Source organism: Dermacentor silvarum, chromosome 1 (assembly GCF_013339745.2).
Source record: "Dermacentor silvarum isolate Dsil-2018 chromosome 1, BIME_Dsil_1.4, whole genome shotgun sequence".
Lineage (NCBI taxonomy): Eukaryota > Metazoa > Arthropoda > Arachnida > Ixodida > Ixodidae > Dermacentor > Dermacentor silvarum.
In genome coordinates this window covers 175,009,093-175,030,494 of record NC_051154.1, presented here as the reverse complement: position 1 = coordinate 175,030,494, position 21,402 = coordinate 175,009,093, and the positions used below count along the sequence as shown (strand labels likewise).

Genomic DNA, 21,402 nt, shown 5'->3' with positions numbered 1-21,402 from the left:
TCGATTAGCTGCGTTTTCGGGGACATACCCTTCCCGAAGCTGTGTTGGTTAGAATCAAAAAGGTTATTGGCGTGTTTTAGAAGATGCTCTAAGATTTTGCTAGCTGTACGTAGAGGTCAATGAGATGGGTCGGTAGCTAGAAGGGGTTCCCCACCTTTGCAGATGGGGATAATGCGGGATGTTTTCCAAACTGTGGAAATTGAACCGGTATCTAGTGATTTTGTATAAATGAAAAAAGATATACTTTTCAACGCGCTCTGCATACCTTCTAAGAAAATCATTTGGTATACTATCGGGGCCGCAAGCTTTTTTTCTTCTTCTTTTGATTAGATCAACGGGACAATAAAAGAAGGGACAAAATTCTAAATTCTGATAAAGTAATTTTTGCCATCGCCTGGAGTCACTTTCTGGAAGATTTTCAAGCCGTTAACAATACCATTGTCAAGAGTGAACACTCAGACACTGATCTGAAGTAGTCACTGAACGTAGAGAGAGTAAAAGAAAATCCGAAATATACAACATATGTGCCTTTCTTCTGGTTTCCAACATGCCAAAAAAAGTTATGCAGATTTGGTAGCATGTTAATATCAGCCACAGTGATGACCATGCTAGGCGGGAAAGCCGCGACTTCGCAAGTGTGAAAAAAGGTATGCACCTATTGTGCAGGGAACGTTTGTTTTGACTACTTGCAGCAAGCGCCTAGTTCCATTCAGCAAACGCCTCATTCCATTGTTTCTGCATTCTCTAGGCTCTTGTGGTAATGTTTGCCCGGTCGGGGAACATCCACTTCCTCATACTCGATTATCGTGCTTAATCAGCTTCTCTGTGTAAGCAAGCTGACCTATAATCGTGCACCTTGCACTTACGCTGGAGCCTTCGGGCGCTTACAGTATTTCTATAGTACGAATAAAGATATTTGCACAAGCTGCATCCTGAGAGACCAGACTACTAGCAAAGCTTGTGCGGAAGATCGGTCAGGAATGAACTGTGTACCTCTTGTGTGAGTTAAAACTCCTCACAAAGAAGGTTTATTTTGTTATTTCTTTTCCCTTCAGGATAACCATTACCAAGCAGTTGTTCAGCTCTCCACGGCGGGTGCATACAGCACATGTTATATATTTACCCCATGTGTTGTGAGGGAACTCAGACGGGGTTGCACTCAATGAAGAAGTCCAAAATGTAATAAAGTGGAGTCTCGTTTACATGCCGTGTTTCCAAAATTAAAAACTATGCAGCGACACATGCAAGCAAGAAGTGACACTTGCGCCATGTTAACAAGGTGCTAAATTTGCGCATATTGCCCGCGGCAGCCTCTAAAACCGCAGTGCAAAATGTGCATGACCGCGATCCGACACGTTTGCACGCGACAAATACACATAGTCAAATCACCGATGGTTCACGTAGCTGATAAGAAGTGCCCGAGAACAGACCCTGTATTTTTCAGGATTCACAGCGAGTCCACACGTGTTGATACGGGAGATACATAGCGTATTTGCTGTTCGGAAAGTTCCCTGGTCTTATCGCACTCGCGTGTGCGACACCTTGGGAATTCTGAAGAAAACATTTCCACTGTCTCATCTTTAGCTTATTTTCCTTTAATTCGGAATGATTTCTGCAACACACTACAGCACATGACACCATTTACTTACTGACTTGCAGCTGCGGCAGTACGTGCTTCTCCTCGTGCATACAACCTATATGGTTATCTTCAAAATACTCCCTCTTAGACACAATACACTGGTTTCATCTCTTCTTCCATTGCTGGAAACACCATTTGAAGTGCTATTCCGGGGAGCGATCTTAAAAAGCGAACCGTTCGTTTGTCCTCGTGTGATTGGTCAAAATCACGTTTTATTGCGATGGCAATTATATGGACCCTCCAGGCGCATTTCTGCCGTCGCCGTGATGTTCCGTATATAAAGTCCAAGGGCGATAACATTGTCGCCGCGCGCCGTAGCTGTATGTGCGAGTGAAAGCGCGCGAGGGTGAGCCGACGATGGCGGAATCGCGCGCGCAACGGGGGAAGTGAGCCGTCTTCCGTCGCGCCCGTGCACCGGGTGGAGGGGAGTGAGTGGCGGCGTTCTACTCCGGCGGATGGCGCGGCCACGCGCGCTCTACTTTGAAAGCAATTTGCTGCAGGGACAGAATCTGCCGTGCACTGTGTTTTCGCCATTTGGTTCGCATTGAAGCGAGAAGTAGCGCGAAAGTCAATTTGCTCGTTGCTGCGGCCGCGCTTCCTCACTCCAGCGTTTTGACAGCGAATTTCCGCGGTAATCGAGTGAGATGTGTTCATGTTTGCTTTTGCGCGCGTGACACCATGCTTGTTAGTTTAATTAGTAAGCGAACGTTTACAAGTTTATACGGCCGCTAGAACTTCTATCTTTACTTCTCATACTTGTCTACTAATTTGCAATCGCAATCGATGCTTCGCCTTTTGGGCGAAACTGCGACTTTTTTGCTTACGAAAGCGCGATACTGATTTTTTGATCAATCATGTGAGGGCCAGTGAACGGTTCGCTTTCCAAGCCGTTATAAGATCGCGGCCCTGTTAAGCGCTTCAGCAGCCATGCCGTTTCATTTTGAATTGTCGTCACATGCCCGAAATGGCGCCCCCAGACACCAGTTCGCATTTGGAGGAGCAAAAAATTCGGCAGAGCCCATCTCACAATTGTATGTCGACGATAGTGCGATTAGCATTGAAGCAATGCCTCGTCACCCGGTATTGCAACCGCCGAAACGCGTCATGTACGAGGTGTGTATGCAGCCGGGCTGCCCTCTCGCGCTCCCCATCCGGACACGCTGGGCCAACTAGCGCCGCCGCAGTGAAGTCCCCGTATGGATCGTGTGAGAATATAAATTCAAAGATTGTTTTAATATACATATATGACGCGCGTTCGACTCCGCCCAGCACCGCAGAAATTTAAATTTGTTTTAGAGCGCAGCTCTTAGGCGCCCGTTCATGCGACGAGCGTCGGAGGCGTAACCGAGCGAACGAGCTCAGCGAAAGATTACAAAGCGAACGCGGAGCGCAGCGGGGGATGAAAGACCGCGATCGCGAAGAGAGTGCGAGGAAAGAGGAGGAAAAGGATGCAGCGGAACCACGAGGCGGAAAGTGGAGGAGGAGGTTAGGGCGAAAGCGTGAAAAGAAAAGCGTAGAGCGGCGACGATGACTACGAGATGGCGCCTGAGTAGCGCGCGTCGTCTGGGAGGTCTGTCGGGGGCAGCTACTGTGAATCGCGCCCACGCGTCACCCATGCGCTGGCTCTCGCGATCTCCAGATTAGCGAGGCAATCGCGCCACACTCCGCTCCGTTTGCAACGTGCCGCACGAGACACATTGTCAGCGCAAGCCAATATATCGCGAAATGAAAACGCGTATAAAGCTGCGCTCAAATCATTAGGGAGTATCGTAATCGTCAGTGATTTTTTGTCATTGAAGAGCGACTCATATACAAAATGGCTCATGACCAGTGACCCAAGTAGTGACCGACTGTGATTGTGTGTCTGTGCTCCTTTCTTTCTCTATCTCTACTTTCCTGTCACTTCACCTTCGCCTCCCCTCTCTCCCAAGATTAGGGTAGCTAACCGGATCTTTCCATCTGGTTAACCTCCGTCTTTCCCCTTTTTTCTGTCTCTTGCGTCAAAGAGGTTCGTTGAAGAGTTGCACATACCCAGTTACCCTTAGCTCTAGCGATCCAAATCGGCGCAAAAGACGTTCATTGAAGAGCAACACATAAGCACTGGCACGTATACCTAGCTAGTAACACAAGCTGGTGTGAAACGGATGAACTGATGTCATTGAAGTGCGCCACATACACAGTGGTACATGCTCATGCAGTTACCCAAGTTGGCCTCAAACAGATTCATTGAAAAGCGGCACATACCCAGTGGCCCGAGTTGGTGTCGGGTTCATTAAAGAGCGCCATAATCCCAGTGGCACATACACATGTAGTGCCACATATACAGTGATTCAAGATGGCAAGAAGACGAGACATTGATAGGTAGATATATAGGTAGATAAATAGATCGGTAGAATAGTCCCCAGGAAGTGCCCTAAAAATGCTAATCGAATTAAAAATGTCGCAGGGGGCTAAATCAGGCGAGTTCGGAGCGTGTTCCAGCACAGTCATGGAATTGCGCGGCAAAAAAAAAAAAAAAAAAAAAAATCACGCACTATCAACGCAGAGGGCGCAAGGGCATCATTGTGGTGCAGAATCCGGCGCCCTTATTTCGACAAATTTGGTCGCACGCTGCGCACACGATCTTTCATACTCTTCAGAACCTCCAAGTAGACAACTGCTTTGACCTTCAGGTACTTCGTGGTGCACAATTCCACGGCCGTCAAAAAACACGATCAACATGATCTACTTTGATTATTGCTTGTTGTTACTCGCATTTATGTGCCTTGGCTCATCTTTTCTTTTCCACGCCTTGCTCTACGACTTCAGCAGCTCGATATCATATTTGTTAACGGGCCCCTCACCAGGCCACATACCAAATTTTGGTTATGCACTGAAAGTTGTTAGGTGTCCTCTAAGGAGTGTTCTACCGCAAGAATTTTTAAAAAGTAGTTCGTTAATAGCAGAGATAGAAATATTTGAAGTGCCGCGAACCCATGATATCAGGAGGCGAGCGTCACCGCCAACATACACTCTCTACTTAATTGCCTCTTCTAGCCTCCGCAAGCGAAATTCCTTCCCTGCGTTCTCCCATACCGGAGCCGGAGGATCGCGTGACGAATACGCCAAGGGCCCCGACTTTTTTTTTTCTTTCTCTCTCGGGTTTTTGCCGAGTGGCGCACTTCCGGTGACGGTCTCGCGTGCGAGCTGTTGCGGTTGTCTCGTTTCGCGCAGCGGACGATTATGCCCGCTCTGTACGAGATAACCTGATTAGCGGTATAAGTCAGTGCCACAATCACGAGTACCGAGGCAGGCGCGAGAGGATGAAAGAGCATGATCGATCACCGCGCTGGAGCACGGTAGACAATGACATAGTTTCGTTCTCAGCGCGTGCCACTGCACGAAGTGGGAACAAGCAGACGAAACGGACGTTGCTACGGTACGAAAACAAAAACACGCATACATTCGGTTTGTCTGTTCTATTATTTCTCCAAACTTTAATTCGCCTTTTGAAGCAAAATTAAATAACTTTTCTTTTGAATAATTCTCGGTCACGTGTCACTGCGAGTTACGTCAGAACAGTGCCATGTACGTAGGCGCACTTGCGCGATTGCCGTCGACTCTCCGGCTGGGTGCGCAGCGCCCGCGAGAAGGGCGAACGGCGCTATTTAATTTTGTATAACCCATAATCCCAGTGGCACATACACATGTAGTGCCACATATACAGTGATTCAAGTCGAGGCCAGTCCTAAAGTTTCTACTTCATCTGGTACTGATAACATGAACACCAAAATGCTTAAATAGTACAGATATTTTCAGTGACATTCTGCGACTCATTTTTACCTGATCACTGGTGAATTATCGAAGTACTGGAAGACTGCCAAGGTCATCCCCCTTTTCGAATCTGGTGACAGGCACTCACCTGGTAGTTATCGACCTATTTCACAAACATGCATATGCTGTAAAATAATTGTTACAGCTTCTCATATCTACGGTAACATTGAATCCAATAACCATTTCTTCGTTAATCAACATATGGTTTCAGGAAAACATACCCATGTGACACGTAGTTATTTGAATTCACGACTTGCCTTCGCTTTAACATCGCATCCATGTCAAATGTCCAAACTCTTTGTGATAACCTGAATACTCTCTTTTATAACATTGCATAGTGATGTTGCACTGCACTATTTGTAACCTTTGTTTTGTTACCTTTTTGTTTCATGCTAACTTTCTGTTATTTAGAAACTGTCACTCCCCTTACTCAATGCCCTTCAATGGGCCTGTAAGGTATCCTGAATAAATAAATAATAAATAAATAAATAATAAATAAATAAATGGCTCGTAGCAATCGTAGTGCTTTGTAACCACACAAACGGCGGTAATGCGCTAGGCAGGTGAATAGCATTGATATTGATGTGCCAGCAGAGGCCAGCTTAAGACCAAGTCGCCTCACACAATGCATGTAAACGCTGTTGTGTCTCATTGAGAGACAGGGGAATTTGAGACAGCTGCAGGCGTGTGCTCTCCTCCTCTAACCGGAGAAATGTACACGCCAGAAACAGGTTCTGGCTTGTTTCAGACGAAGGGGAATGCACCACATGTAAGCACATAGCATAGTAGAAATACAACATGATAAGATTGCATTCATTTAACCATGTGTGGGAGAGGACGGCACTTAAAATTTGTGTTCTACTCATCCTTCCGCTAATTCTTCCTGAACTGCACTTAGCGCGAGTGGGCTAGAGCAGCGCCTCCTTGTTCTAGGTGGCTTTGGCTGGGGGCAGCGTTACAAACTATGTCAGAGTTTTGAAATCGCACCGTAGCGAAGGTACAGCAGCCAAGCTCCAACACGTCGAAGCCATAGAATAAAGAGCCGAAGTGGCAAGCGGCGTTGAGGTGACCATGCCGCTTTCGATGGTGCGTATAAATGGCGCTCGAGGACCGTTTCATTTTTGAAAGTCCAAGCAACCCTGTCAGCGTAGGGTGGGCACAGATTTCTCATTTTGCAGAAATGTAGCAGGATGTAGCACGGTTCGCCTATCGGCGCAAACGGCGCAGTACCCTTCATAGTTCTGCGGCAGCAATGGATAAAAATTCGCATAGCAGCATTGTTCTGCCTTTCCTCTAAATAGTCACGACTTGAAATGCAGTTTCTATACGTAGTGAGGAATCCAGTTTGGACAACATCCGCTTGGCTCTCAAGCGGACTACCTGCTGTTGTGGGCCTTGCCGTTTGATCCTCACCACGGAGTTGATGAGAATGAGTGCCAGAGTTATTGACAAATATCTAAACTTCAGGTTTTCATTCTCCAGGTGTAGCACTTTATTTAGATTTTTTAAATTATGTTTTTTAACGGTGGCCGTGAATAAGCCATTGCACTTGATACTAAATAAGACAATGCGTCCAGTAATTGCAGTCACTGCGAGCAGCCAGCACCTTAATGGTAGTGTGTCCAAGCATAAATGACATTAGCATGGGACTTCAGCATTGCGATCACTTGCCAGTCTTGGCCTTGTGGTTGACCTCCTCTGTGTGCCAGTGTTCTGCTGCTTTTGCACTTATTTTACTATAAGTATGGTTCAATGTCCCAAAGCAACTATCAAGCTATTAAAGATTTTACTATAAGTATGGTTCAATGTCCCAAAGCAACTATCAAGCTATTAAAGACACTATAGTAGAAGGCTCCAGATTGATTTCATCCACCTGGGGTTCTAATGTGCACCTAAATTCAAGCAAGCGCTTGTTTTTCCCCTTTGGCCTCGAACTGCTGCCACCGTGGCCACACATCAAACCCATGACTATACATTATATGCTTTCACGACAAACAAACACTGCAATTACATATGTACACTTTATTTATATATGCATTTCCATATAGCCATATGGGAAACATGTCTGCATATTATGCCGGTACACATTCCAAAAGAAGGAAATACACTGTTCCCTTTTAACAATGATCCCCGAGTACAAAATGGTCACTGTATTCCGTCATGTACCTTAAGCATATAGGAAATAATTAACAGTAAACTGCATTTGTAGAAACCAGGCTCTCGCACCTCCTTGCCAGCTTTTCGAAATACCCAAGGCTGGAAATGGTAATACTTGGGCAAGTTTTGGCATTCTTTAGCCAATTTATATTGTAAACATTACAAAAGAAAACATACAAAGTTTTACAGTGCAGCAAAATGCGCTCTCACAGCATTCAGGCACATGACCTTTGGGTTAAAAGGCAGTGAGCACAGTAGGGTACGGTAAACAGATGGTCAGGTCGCATTGATCCTGATTGTTCATCTTTCAAGGACGGGAAAGACATGTCCAACAGCAGTGGAAAAGAGATGGGGCTGCCATACTAGTAGAAGCATGGCAACCCATTCGCTTTTAACAAAGGCAAGGAGGACAGGAGATACATAAATGCAGAGTTCATAGGAAAAATAATCTGGTCCGTGTCAATATCTTCTTTTCAATTTTATTGGAAAACAGACCCAAAACGTATGTTTGTGCCAGTACCAGTTTCTGGCTCACAGTTTACTTCAACAGTACTCACATTTGTAACCTTAACGCAATAATGGCTGTCATCACTGCTTCCTTTGTTAGAATAGTCAACACAGTGGTTCCTTAAGCAACAACACTAGAAGACCATCTGACAACTGAATTTTAACGGTCTATGTACAACTAACAGGCCTGCTTTCAGCAAGTTATAGTATATCTGATCACAAGAAATTCACAGCTAGACGCACGTTGCAGCTTGATTATATGAACAAAAATGCAGCACTATTGAGCAATTCATACAGGCAGACTATACAACAATTTAGAGAACTTTTATGTCTAAAGCATTTTAGTACTCAACAATTATAGTAATGAACAGGCAAAACTGATTTCTTTCATGGCAGACATTCAACTATATGTACCTCTTAAGACTTACCTCTGCCTTCTGTCTGCGATAAGCAAAAAGTGACTAACCACGTTTTTGTAAAACATGCAACATATGACATTAAATGTACTGCAACAACCAGAGCAAACATTTGACAATACTAACAAAGTTTGTTTTTGTACACTGTTCACCCAATTTGCTTGCTCTTTAGTGTAAAATATGAGAACCAGCTAATCAAAATTAACAACTTCAGTTCTAGGAAAGGCAAAGAAAAAATGTGACAGATCTTGAGGCAGGAGGCCAAGGAGCTAATAAACACACTATCACTTCTGGGAATAAGTAAACAAAATAACTATACTTTGTGCAGGAGTTTGACAAAGTATACGTTTTAGATAACCATGATTAACTCAATATAGTGTGGGCAGGCTTTCTGTCTGTTGCAGGAAATAGTAGTTGTTCCCATATCTATCCTCACTCCAGGCCACTGACATAAGTACAGCACTTCACAGGATCATGCAAAATTTACTTCCAATTCTGAGAACTTTGTCAATATTTAAACTCATGTTGCTGTCCATAACAGCTGTGCTTCTATAAAACAAAGGCAACTTGTTCACATTCAATGTCATTTACTGGTTGAAAATGACAGCCAATAATCTAGGAGAAATAGGCTCCTTGGTACACAGCACGCCTCCCATTGCCATAAAAACATTGGAAATGGAATGGTGTGTATCAGGTGGCACACAGATGCATGCACATATAACATAGATTCATAAAATAAAAGACTGAAGAGCAGTGGCCACAGGGAGCACAACAAATATACAGGTGACAATAGGGGACAGACGATGACTGCTAACGGCACTCCTCGGCCGAGCCCTCACGTGACGAGTCCCTGTCATCCTCTGCAATGTGGGGTATTGGCTGCTGGGACTCTGACTTGGCCACAAAAGTGGTCCACTCGTTGGTACGAGCATCGAGAAATTCAACAGTGTTGAGGAAGGCCTTGCCATTGAAACCTCCCACAGCAAAGAGCCGGCCACCTACTACGGCAACGCCCACGTTGGCACGGCAGCTGGTCAGTGAGGGGCCAGGGCTCCAACTGTTGGTCTGTGCATCGTACACTTCGACACTGCAGAGGGAGCGTACCCCGTCATGGCCACCAACTGCGTAAAGCTTGCCTGCACAAACAGAAATAAAAAAAAAAAAATGAAAAAAAAAATTGGGGGGGGGGGGGGGGGAATATTCCCACCAATCCTGAATATAAAAAATGTGGAGGCACATTTAAGAAGCTACAAAGGCTAATAATGACTGGTATATCAATCACAAGAGAACTGGCTATCATACCATCCACACTGTCTTGTCAGTCACTATAATGTCTTTGCCAAGCTGCTAACCTTGATATGCAAACCCACACTTAAAATATGTCACTTTAATCTTAGAATTCAACAATAAATTTAACCTTCAGCAACAATGCCAGGAATTCTGACTTATACCTCTGTCACACGAGCACGCAAAAACTCTTTTACGCAAGCGGTCTTTCACCAAGTTGAAAGACTTTTGAATGAAGAGGTGTTGCGCAGCAGACACACGCTACCGAAAGCGTGGCACTAGCGTTCAAAACAATATCGGCCAAAAATAACTTATGTATCTCGAAAAATAAAGTCAAAACTTATTGTTTACACGTTTTTCAAATAAATTTAACATAAGAAACGTTAATATAAAGATTTATTGTAGTAGTTTAAAGAGCATCATCACGTGACATCCCCAGCCCGTTCGACCTGCTTACGAGAGTACAGAAGAAAATGAGCATTACTGGGTTTACTACACCTTCTGCGAGACATAAAATTATTTTTTATGATGAGCCTAAGCGACAGAAAATTACGCATTTGCTTACTTTCTTTAATATATGATAATTACTAGTGCCCACTGGTTTCGAGGCTACTCCTTTTCGGCCGTAAAGGAGATCGGCGAACTCCTCTTCCAGAAAAGACCCCCTGTCGTGTGTCTGCGAGCGAAATTCTTTTTCGGGAGAAGTCTTTTTGCTCAAAAGACTTTCGAGTGCCCATGTGACAGGGGTATTAATGCAGATAGTAAACAAATTTATATAAAAAAACTTTCATAACGACCTAAGAAGGAACTTAAGGGTTTTTCTTGATAAGTTATTTGTTCCTGCAGGAAAAAATTAAATTATGGGGTTTTACGTGCCAGAACCACGATATGATTATAAGGCACGCCGTAGTGGGGGACTGCGGAATAATTTAGACCACCTGGGATTCTTTAATGTGCACCTAAATCTAAGTACACAGGTGTTTTCGCATTTCGCCCCCATCGAAATGCGGCCGCCATGGCTGGGATTCGATCCCACGACCTCATGGTTAGCAGCCGAACACCATAGCCACTAAGCAACCACGGTGGGTTGTTCCAGCAGAACCATCCTGGTCAGTAAAAAGGCCTGGTTGTAGTAAAGGATTCCCAATAAAAAATTTGGAGGACGCTTAAGCTTCGCCTTTAAGAGTAGAACGTGATAACATTCAAAGATCCCTGAATGCTTGTCAGGTTTCCTGGCCCAATGAGTTACTAGGAATCACTGAGAGCTCCATACACATCTACCTACTTGCAAACCCATGCTTAAAAAAGCACAAAAGCAGGAGGTCTCATACCATTATACTCCACCACTCCACAGCCTCTCCTGGCATTCTGCAGGGATGCCATCTCCGCCCAAGTGTTGGTTATTGGGTTGTACTTTTCCACTGAGGCCACACATGTCCAGGAGTCACAGCCACCAACAGCATACACCTCTCGATTCAAGCAAGCCACTCCTGCTTGGTAGCGCCCTGAAAAACGCAAGTATCAGTCAATGCAACATTTGGATAACATTATGAAGAATGCATAGTACAGAAAAAATAAAAACAAAACAACTTGTAGTTTTGCATCAGAAAAACTGGAATTAGAAAATTAATAGAGTACCATTGACACGTGAAAAACTGTTGTACGTAGGTCTTACCACTCATATGCATTCCACTTCTCATACCTAAGGATGGGAAGTATACATGCAAGTACAGTCCAGCGCATCTACAACGAATGTGTTTATAACGAAATGGCCAGTCTAATGAGGGATAATTCTGTCACGGTTCTATTGCGAGTTATGTGGTGACAATCTTTACAACGAAGTGACCTGTATATCGAATGATTTTGGAGGCCTCAAGCACTTGTTAAAAACATTCCGACTCTAATAATAAAGTTACTCAAGGTGCAAAAATAGCTCCAAGGTCAATACAATCAATACAATTAGAGCAAAAAACTGTTGTATTCAGGGTATCAAACAAGATAAAGAATGTTCTGGATCACAAATGCTTTGTGAACTCCCAAATACTCGCTACGGTTGATACACTGAAATACCTAGGAATAACTGTCACCAAGAACCTAAGCTGGAAAATGCATATCACAAGTATCACGAGCACTGCCGAAAAAAAAAAAAAAAACAACTTTGGTTTCTGCGCAGAAAGTTGAAGCTTGCACCTCAATCAGTCAAATTAACCGCTTTTCTAACTTATGCGAGGCCAACGTCAGAGTACGCAAGCACTATATGGGATTCGTTCCAAGTGGGTCTAATAAACAAACTCGAAAGGGTACAAAGAAAAGCTGCACGGTTTATTTTGTCTAAATATTCCTCAGCCCACTCGGTAACAGATGTTAAATCAGCTTCAACTACCCCCTCTATCACAGCGGTGTCTAGTGGCAAGTCTAAAATTCCAATTTTTGCTTTCTAAACACCATTTTAACTTTGATATTTCAGATTACTTAGCTCCCCCAAAAAAGCGAACTCTTAGGAAACAACATGACTCGACGTTTGTTTTGCCACAGCTACATATCGACGTCCCCCCCCCCCCCCCATATGCAAATTCATTCCTACCCCGAACCATAAAAGACTGGAACGCACTGCCATCATCCGTTATGCAGTGCACCTCAGTTGAAACCTTCGAAAAATGATTAATGACATCATTCCAAACCTGAATGTTTGTTTGCTTCCATTCTTGTACACAATACACATGCTTCTTTTTTTTTTCTTTTTTGTGAACTGCTACCATATACCATATATGGTTTGTTTTATGAATTAGAGTGTTTTTTGTGAATTAGAGGCAACAAAATTGATAGAAGTGTTAGACTGCTGTACAAATTGTCATTCTACCTGTTCTTTTTTTATCACTGACACTTCGTTGATGTACTTTACTGTTGCAACACCCAGATTCTATTTTGATAAGTGCTGTTCAAATTATGAGTTTACCCGTTTTCTATGACTGACACTTTATTGATGTATTTTACTGTTGTAACACCCAGTTTATATTTTTGATAACCTATTGTTCTCACACCGAAATTCTCTTTGTGATGCCTTAAAACCCACCCTGTAACGGCCTTATGGCCAACAGTATCGTAAAAAAAAAAAAAAAAAAATCAATTACTATCTTATCAACCATGCTGAGTGGAAGATCCCAATAAGAAATACGAGCAGCATACTGCATTAGCCAGTAACTGAGTGAAAAACGAACTGGAGTTATATATTTTTTGGCATTTGCATCTGGTACTGGCTTGGCTGTGTCATTAGGCCTTGGAAATTGACAACAAGAACACTGAGCACATTGCGCCATTATTAAGTGTTTTCCCGCACTGCACTAATTAACCCATGAAGTACTGAATTCTTTTATCTTGGCAGAGGATAAAGTATGTTTCAAGCTACTTTTCTAGTAAGATGGTGCAGGTGCAAGGCAGCGAATTACTGCAATCTGTACAGCTCACAAAATGGCGGTGCCATTTCTATAGTGCTTCGAGATAAGCTCTATTTCCAGTTCTACGTAGCAAAATATCCACAAAGAATTTTGCCATGCTGCTTTGCCAAATCAGCCGTGGTAATCTAAGGCCTCGCACCAACTCCATTTTGCCAGACAGAAAAGTTCGCCATTTGGCCAGATGCTTTCCTGTTCGAAAATACTGCATGTCAAAAGCTCCATTTCATACATAGCAGGCTAGAGAGACTTATTTCACTGCTTGCATTTTCGACCAAGAGAGAGCACATCACATAGTATGATAGAAAGAGACAGGTACCTTATGTATATACTTGTGAATGGACATACCCATGTAAAAGCCTCATGAAAAGTAAAAAAAAAAAATCCCCCCAAAATACATTTAAAAATTATCCATGTGTAGTAAGACACCCATGATTTTAGAGAAGGTTGGCAGTGTTATCTGTTGTGTGGTGCGAGAATTCCGAAGCTCTTCTTTTTTTTTTTTACATTGGTCGCAGAACAAGGCAGCCGTGCAGAGATTCGCCATCTCCAGGTAGCAAATGCACAGCCTCCGAGATTTAGCGGCTGCCTCCGAGACGCTGCTGTCACTGGTATGTGTGGCATCACCATTTATTCCAGTTGGCAGCAGTGTTGCCAGGTTTGGCTATATATAGCCAAATTGGGCTACGGGAAAAATTTTTTTGGCGTCGACTTGGACGAGTTGGCTATGTGGCTATATTTGGGCTACTGAAAATCTGTGACTTGGCTGTGTTTAGGCTATAAGTGGCGCCCTAATCCACGCTCCAGAGGTGGCTCTGATCGGGTAGAAGCAAATCTCGAAGGCTGTGTTATAGCTGGTTGAGCCGGCCGCGTGGCTGTGCATGTGTGCGTGCGCAAAATGACCCCCCTTCCCGCCTTTCTTTCCCTCTCTGCGCCGTTGTCTGAAACGGTGGCTTTTATCTTTGATGCACTTAAACTCACACACCGCTTGACCGTTATGCACCCGATCCCCAGGCATCGGAATGAACCTGGGAGTAGTGGGTTTTTCACAGTACACTGTACTAACATGGCTATGATCAGGAAGGGAGAGCAATAACATAGGGTCGGGGCCGTCTGGCGATCGTGGCGCCGACATGAAAGAAGGGAAGCACGGGTGGATGACACGCCCCAGTGTGTTCATCGCCATGTCTTAATTCTGGGTGAAGTATCTCACCGGGCACAGCTTTCAACCTATTCCACGTATCTTGCGCGAAGCTTTACTGCCATTTTCCTTTTTCTGCTAGATGAATTTTTCTTCGTGCTTAGATTCGAGATTCATTTCGATAGGTTGGACGTAAGATCGGATCCTCCTTAGAGAGGAGAATCCAAACATGGGGAAGTGGGCCAAGTATGCGAGAACGTATAAAAAAGAATGGGAGCAAAGCCCCGAACCAAAGGTGGGTTCTGGTGCTTTTACTTCTGGATGGTTTGTCCGTAACGTCATAGGTGTAGATACTCATTCTATTAATATCGAAACATGTTTGCCACGATGACATCAGTGCACCACGTCACATGAACTTCACCCACCGTGTTAGCTTAACTTGTGAGGTGTCGTGCTGCTGGCTCGAGGACGCGGGTTTGATTCCCGGCCACGGCGGCCGCATTTCGATCAAGGCGAAATGCAGGAACACCCGTGTACTTAGGTGCACGTTAAAGAACCTGAGGTGGAGAAAATTAATCCGGAGTCCCCCGCTGCATCATGCCTCCCAATCATATCGTGGTTTTGGCACGTAAAACCCCAGCAATTATTAGAGTTTTAGAATATTGGCCTCAAATGTATTGGGGCCCCAAAGAAATTGCGTCGAAGCCACTGCGCATGCGCAAGACGGAAACTGTGTTTGGGTTTTGCGTCGGGCACACTATTTCATCGATTTAGCGGGAGCCCCAAAAGCTGCCCCAAAAGCTTTCATCAACAAACATGGCGGCGCCCACCAAAGCGACGGCTCTAATTTAGCATAAAACTGGGCTTGATTCGTGGTAATGCGTGAAGTTCGTAAGCTAGAAGAAGGGATTGCGGTTATCACTTTCTCTCAACTAACATGTGTAATGAAGATTCATTATTCGACGCTGATTGCAAATTCAATTGTCGATTTCATGGCTTGTAGGCCTATCCCGGATTGACTTGGCTGGGTGAAGGTGCGTAACATTGGTTACTCAAAACTAAGCGCAACAAGTTGCATGCTACTAATAGAATAAGTTCCAAATTGTAATTAAAGGCGAAAAACACGAAAGTCTAAATTACTTTTCTTATCATAAAATTGTATATTTAATTTTAATATTTATAACAGCTTTTCTTTGACGCCATAGTGACGCTGCAAACACCACAGGCTATCCACAAATGCAAAACGCCTATTCCAAAACTCTTCATTCCTGCATGCCTCAACGCTAACACCAGCAAAGCTCTTTGGGGCCCCAAACTTTAGGGGCCCCTATTCTAAAACTTTACTAGTCATGAACATGGTTTGCTTTTTGACAGTAACCGGTTTTGACAACATTACCACTGTTATCAATTTGTTGTTTACCATTGCTCTTTGTACGTCGTCGCGGCTTTTACAATTTCGAGCGAGTTAGTTCGGGACGTGCTCGTCGCCGAAAATGAATGCCCGCTTCTTACACTAGTGTGCCGGTTTGCGCAGTAATCTTTTAAAGCTCCGCATACACTGATTCGGACAGTGAGTGGCATCTGTTGCCTGTCCCTTTTCTTAGCGCATGTTCTTGGCGTGCTAGAGACCTAAGATGGCGGCCAGTTTGATGTAAATTGACACTATATAGGTAGTGTGTGTCCCAGCTAATCGGGGCCAAGCTAATTGAAAAACAAAACAAGAAAATGAGAAAACAAGATAGGACGATGAGACAAATAACGCGAGATATCATAGCACGAAAGACTTGTTTTAGATCATAAAAAGATAAGCCGTGAGCATGTCGCCGTCGCAGATCGCTGGACAGCTGAACGTGAGAGATCGATGACGCTGAACATTATTTTGTGTTCACGACAGCTAAAAAGCAGAGTTCGTAGTTAATATTGCTCTAAATAACTAAAAATAATAACTTAGTACTATCTGTCATAAAATAAAAGCACTGATTTCGCCCTCTGCAGCGATTCGCTCGAACTTAAGAGCTTCCGGGGCCAACCAAAAAGTGTTCTGTGCAAGCATGATGTCGCTGTTGATGTAAAGGGCCGACCATCACGGCGGCACGGACGTTTTGCTACGACGGGTTGTGCAAAAAAGGATTGCGATTGTCGAATGTGAAAATGTATACACAAATAAAATTGCCAATAACAATGGCTATATTTGGCTACGAAATATTTTGCACTTTTTTTCTGTTTGGCTACATTTGGGCTATAACTTCTCTAACTTGTGGCTACGCCACCTCGTCGGACCTGGCAACACTGGTTGGCAGGTGACGCACTATGGGAATAGCAAAAAATAGCCAGGGCCAGTACAAGCGAGTACTGTAGTGCAATAAAGGCAAGTACCCCAAAAAACATTTACGAAAGTGTCTTTTTTGCCGTGTAATGGCTGCACCCCCAACTTTCACCCCAAATCTTGAGAAAAAAAAACTGCGGCCATTAAACAAGTATACACGGTATGTGTCATAATTCAATGTAACATTCAGTCATAATTTTATCTAGCAAAATATAATTATTATCATGGAAGGCATAGCAGATCGAAATATATTTACGACCAAACGAGCACAGTGACATGTTTCTATGACCAGAGGCTACAGCACACCACTGGCACTCATGGCCAAAACATACTAGTATGATGCATGCTGGAAGCACAAGGGTGGACTAATTATATATACTTTGAGGTAACATTACATTCACAAGTTATAGTTGTAATATATGAAGTAGTCATTCCATAGAAAGCATTGCAGAACAAAAACAGCAGTGCGGTACATGCGGAGTAAGACTTCCATGACTGCACCATTTGCATAGCTTCCGCAGTGTTGCCTGCCGAGTATGAAACGGCGTACAGTGAAAGCTCATTAATATAACCCCTGTTAATTCGAAAAATTGGTTAATTCGACTGCCTGCGTGGTCCCTACAATTATATACAGGAGTCTATGGAGCGGAACTCTCGCTAATTTGGCAAAATTTTAGCACACATTGGTTAATTCGACCTAGCCTCGCAACCTTTGAGCTCGCCCATTCGATACGAAGAGAGCAAAGAAGAAGCAGAAGAAGAGAGAGAGAGAAAAAAAAAAAGCCCACTGTCAAGAGCAACGCTACTGTACAGCTGAAAAAAAAAAAAAAAAAAAAGCCGCATAGGCCAACCGCATGGCCATCGGCATCATCCGAAAAGGTTAGATGTGTAGGCTAGGTTAGGGTGGCTAGAATTGGGAGGTGTGAAAAGCGGCCGCGGAAACCAGTCCCCAAAGCGCGCCGGTGCCGCAAGGGGCGCTGTACGTGGGATCTATGGAAAACAGATGCAGACGAAATCAGCACTGGGAACATACAGAACTTTCAAGCACGAAATTGCCAAAGAAAATATCTACGATAAGTCTAGGGAAAGCTCTTTGTTGTTTGAAGCCAGGACGGGAGTAGAGTGGAGCAGACGGCGTACTGCGCAGCGCTGCTCGCGCCCGACGAATCTCGCTCGTGCTACTTTGTGCGCACCAGTTCTGAGTATTAAGTGTTTTTTCTGAGCTTCTGCACTAACATTGGCACACTCTAATTGCGCAGCTTGTTCTTCTCGGATGCCTGTGAAAGCATGCGCGTCGAGAGGGGACGGAGTGAGACGTGGCGCGCACCAACGAGAAACTGGATTTGATGACGCGGTTCGACACGGCACAAGAGCACCTGATTTAGAAGCGAAAGTGTATCAGAGAGCTACACGTTCATTCGGATCGTGTTAGGCTCCTCCTTTCAGGTGCAGAAATGTCAGGACACGGATCTTTCTTTGCATTCCGCAATGTAAACATTTAGCCAAGGGTTGAATGCACCACCTTTTTTTTTCTTTGCGGAAACATGTTCCGCTGAAAAAAAAAAAAAAAATCAATAGTGCAAATGAAAGGATACATGAGCTTATGCATTATAGTTACAGCTATAGAGAAATTAACCAAACTTTTATGTCAGGAAAAAGCTTTATTCCAGACTCTATTCAGAACTTTTCCTGATAGCAACTTAGCATTAATTTTAATTACAATTATGAATCGCTGCAACTAATTCAAACCATGTTTTTAATGTTTAGTCCCATTGTTAAATGCTTGCCTGCTCCTTTGCAGAAACATGTATTTAGACCCGTTACATGCCACTGGTCTCAAAATTGTGTGTACATTTTCTCTGCACACAGGAAAATTGAAATAAAAGAAATCCAGAGCCCTTCCACTATTGTGAAGATGGAAGCCAGCGAAGCTGCGACTATGGCGGGTCTGCTGTAGTGAAGATTGCTATAGTGAATTTATATATTATCTTTATTGACTATCTTAATTGTTACGGGGGAAAAGACGTAAGCAATATATTTACAGGATATTTACAATAACTGTAGCAGCTGACAAGATGGTAGTTGTTGGTGTCGCCTAGCTCACGAAATTAAGCGCATCGTCTTCTTTGGAGTAATCATACACGTCTTCTTCATCAGCCAGTCACAATATTGAGCATCTTCGGCATGTTCGTCAAAGAGCAAGGACACCGGTGTCTTGTTTTCGCCCGACGCGATGGCCAAATAGTGCGTTTGCTGCGTCAAGTCCGCCCGCGACGCCGACGAGATCTCTCCCGCTCCTCTTCTCGGCGGCTCATGCCCACATATCCAGCAGCGCGGGTATGAGCCACACGTGATTTCTTTCTTAGCTTCCTCCTTTCTTCCGTGCTCTCTTTATTGTCCCTGGCTCATACCCGCGCATATCCAATGCGGGTATGCGCCCCACGTGATTTTATTATCGTTAATCGTGACGTAACTGACGAGCATGTGATGTTCGTGATCTCATGACCTATGAGTCATGTTACTCATCCGTTTTGACACCTGTGAGAGCAGCATTCCGGGCAAGTTGGTAATCCATTACTCAAGTATTACTTGAGTAATGGATGTAATGTAACGAAGTAATGGAATACAAGTATTACTTGTGTCCATTACTCAATAATACTTGAGTAATTTGACACCTGTATTAAGGCACAACTGCGGGGAAACCGCCACGCACATGGAGCCGAAATGCTGATGATGCTAGTTTTCTTTTTTTTTTTCTTTCTTTTTTACACGCGGACACGATCCTGGGTGATCGTGTCCGCGATAGCTTTTCTGTAAAACACATGCATGCAGGAACAAGTTTATTTGAACTTTGCAGAACTTTCCAAGAGAAGTTTACTTTATTCTCTTGGAGTTGCCTGTCAGATCTCGGTATTGCGCGAGCCCACTTTTGAAACACGTCTTTGCACGCCGGTATAACGCCGGTGCTGGGAACAAATACTTTTTCGGCGGACGACCGGTACCCAGAATTGCACTCAGGAACGAAGCACCAGCGTTCAGTTTTCTTCTTCGTCTTAGAGTGCATCTTTACTACCGCTCACAAATGCATGACCCACGTAAATAAAAATCACGTAACCGATTAAAAAAACACGACGCAACAGCAACCCTGTGATGCTGAGGGAATCTGCGACGGCGGTGGCGGCACGGCCCCGCGCCCCCTGCAGCAGCGCCCCTAGCGGCAGCGGCGCACCGAGGGACCCTGTCTGGCAAGGGAAACGCGCCGCGCTTGTACAAAGGGTTAAGCCACTAACCATCTGTCCGTCTGGAAAGCGAGGTTGGTGGCGCCTACAGCGGTCGAAGCCTGTGTGCTTTGTTGCCTTTGTGTAGTCATGTCGCAGATATCCCTATCTTCAGCAAGTCTGGTTTTGGCGTGTATCGTTCTTGCGTGTTCCTTGTGTGCTTCGCCAGACGTGTTTACTGGGCAGCTTTTAAGAGCGTAGTGCGCAGTGCTTGCGCGCCTAGCTATCGCGTGCTGCTGTGATGGCGACACCAGCAAAGCATCTGACAGCTATTAGAGCTATGTCGCCGTTCAAATTAACCCGAAAAAACAGACGAAGATTACAAACTTCTTTGTCAAATAAAGGTATGACATGCTGGGGAAAATTTGGCGTTCTTGTTGTTCATTTGATATTTTGACAATAGGATAATTCGGCAATTTTTCGCGATCCCACCAGTGTCGAATTAACAAACTTTTAGTGTATATAGCAAAAGAAATAGAAAATGGACTCGTCAATGTTAATCCTTGAAAAACAACAGTGCTTGAAAATGAAATGTGCCTTTGTTTACCAAGCACATCTCTGAGCTTTTTCTTGAGGTTTCTAGGTAATTTTATTACTATGTAGCAGCGTTCAGGCAATGTTTCTATAATTTGTGTGTCAAGCATACATGCAGATATACAGATGTGGGAGCACCTTTTTCTGACCACTGCTCGGCATCATTCCTGTGAAGTGCCATTCTTTATGCCGTGCGTGAGCATTCTTCAAGACAAATGCTTAGTACTGCTTTATGCTGCTGATGGTGCCATATGTTCTGTTCAACGCTACATTACATTAGGCCCATAGAGATTGTGTCAAACTATGTAAAGCCATTCATGCTGAAAATGAGTACAGTGCCAAAATGCTAGAAGGAAGAAAGCAGAAATACAACCAATCTGTCTCCAAGTAAGACAAGCAAAAAAGGAAGACTTCCTTAAAAATGTCATTATGGTACCAGGTACACCTACAAAGAACTGTTATGAGCATAATGTTTGCCTCATTAGTGGTCCCAAATGCACCTGATGAAGCGACCATAGTGGGTTTAACAGTTAGCACTTGTTCCAATGCAAAAATTTTTCCAGCTATTGTGTACAAACTAAAGAGAATACTTTCCACAAAATTTCCTTCCCTGAGGGGGAAAAAAAGAGGAGCACATTGATCATCCCGTACATTTAGCAAATTATGTACTGTGGGCCCATACCATTATTTACCCAGAATATTACAAGAAATAAAGCCAGACATGCAAGTGCATTACTTGAATCTATTTTTGGCTTCAAAAATAATTTGATTCTTGGCATTTTTTCCCTGTGCAGATGCTATTTGTTCAGTCAAATGGCACCAATTCAACCTCCACAAGACTACACACTTGTT

At 44.0% G+C, this 21,402-nt stretch overlaps 1 protein-coding gene across 3 annotated transcripts in view; it reads right to left on the bottom strand.

Moving 5' to 3' along the window:
- Nucleotides 1-7,459: 7,459 nt before the first annotated feature.
- Nucleotides 7,460-21,402, bottom strand: part of LOC119436415 (influenza virus NS1A-binding protein homolog B) — an 85,829-nt gene continuing 71,886 nt past the window's right edge. For all 3 annotated transcript variants that reach the window (XM_037703257.2, XM_037703258.2, XM_049657676.1), the window contains 2 exons: nucleotides 11,151-11,324; nucleotides 7,460-9,668 (listed from right to left, as the gene is read on the bottom strand). In XM_037703257.2, coding sequence (XP_037559185.1) covers nucleotides 9,343-9,668; nucleotides 11,151-11,324 — 500 coding nt within the window. In that variant the 3' untranslated portion in view covers nucleotides 7,460-9,342. The remainder of the gene's footprint in view (nucleotides 9,669-11,150; nucleotides 11,325-21,402) is intronic.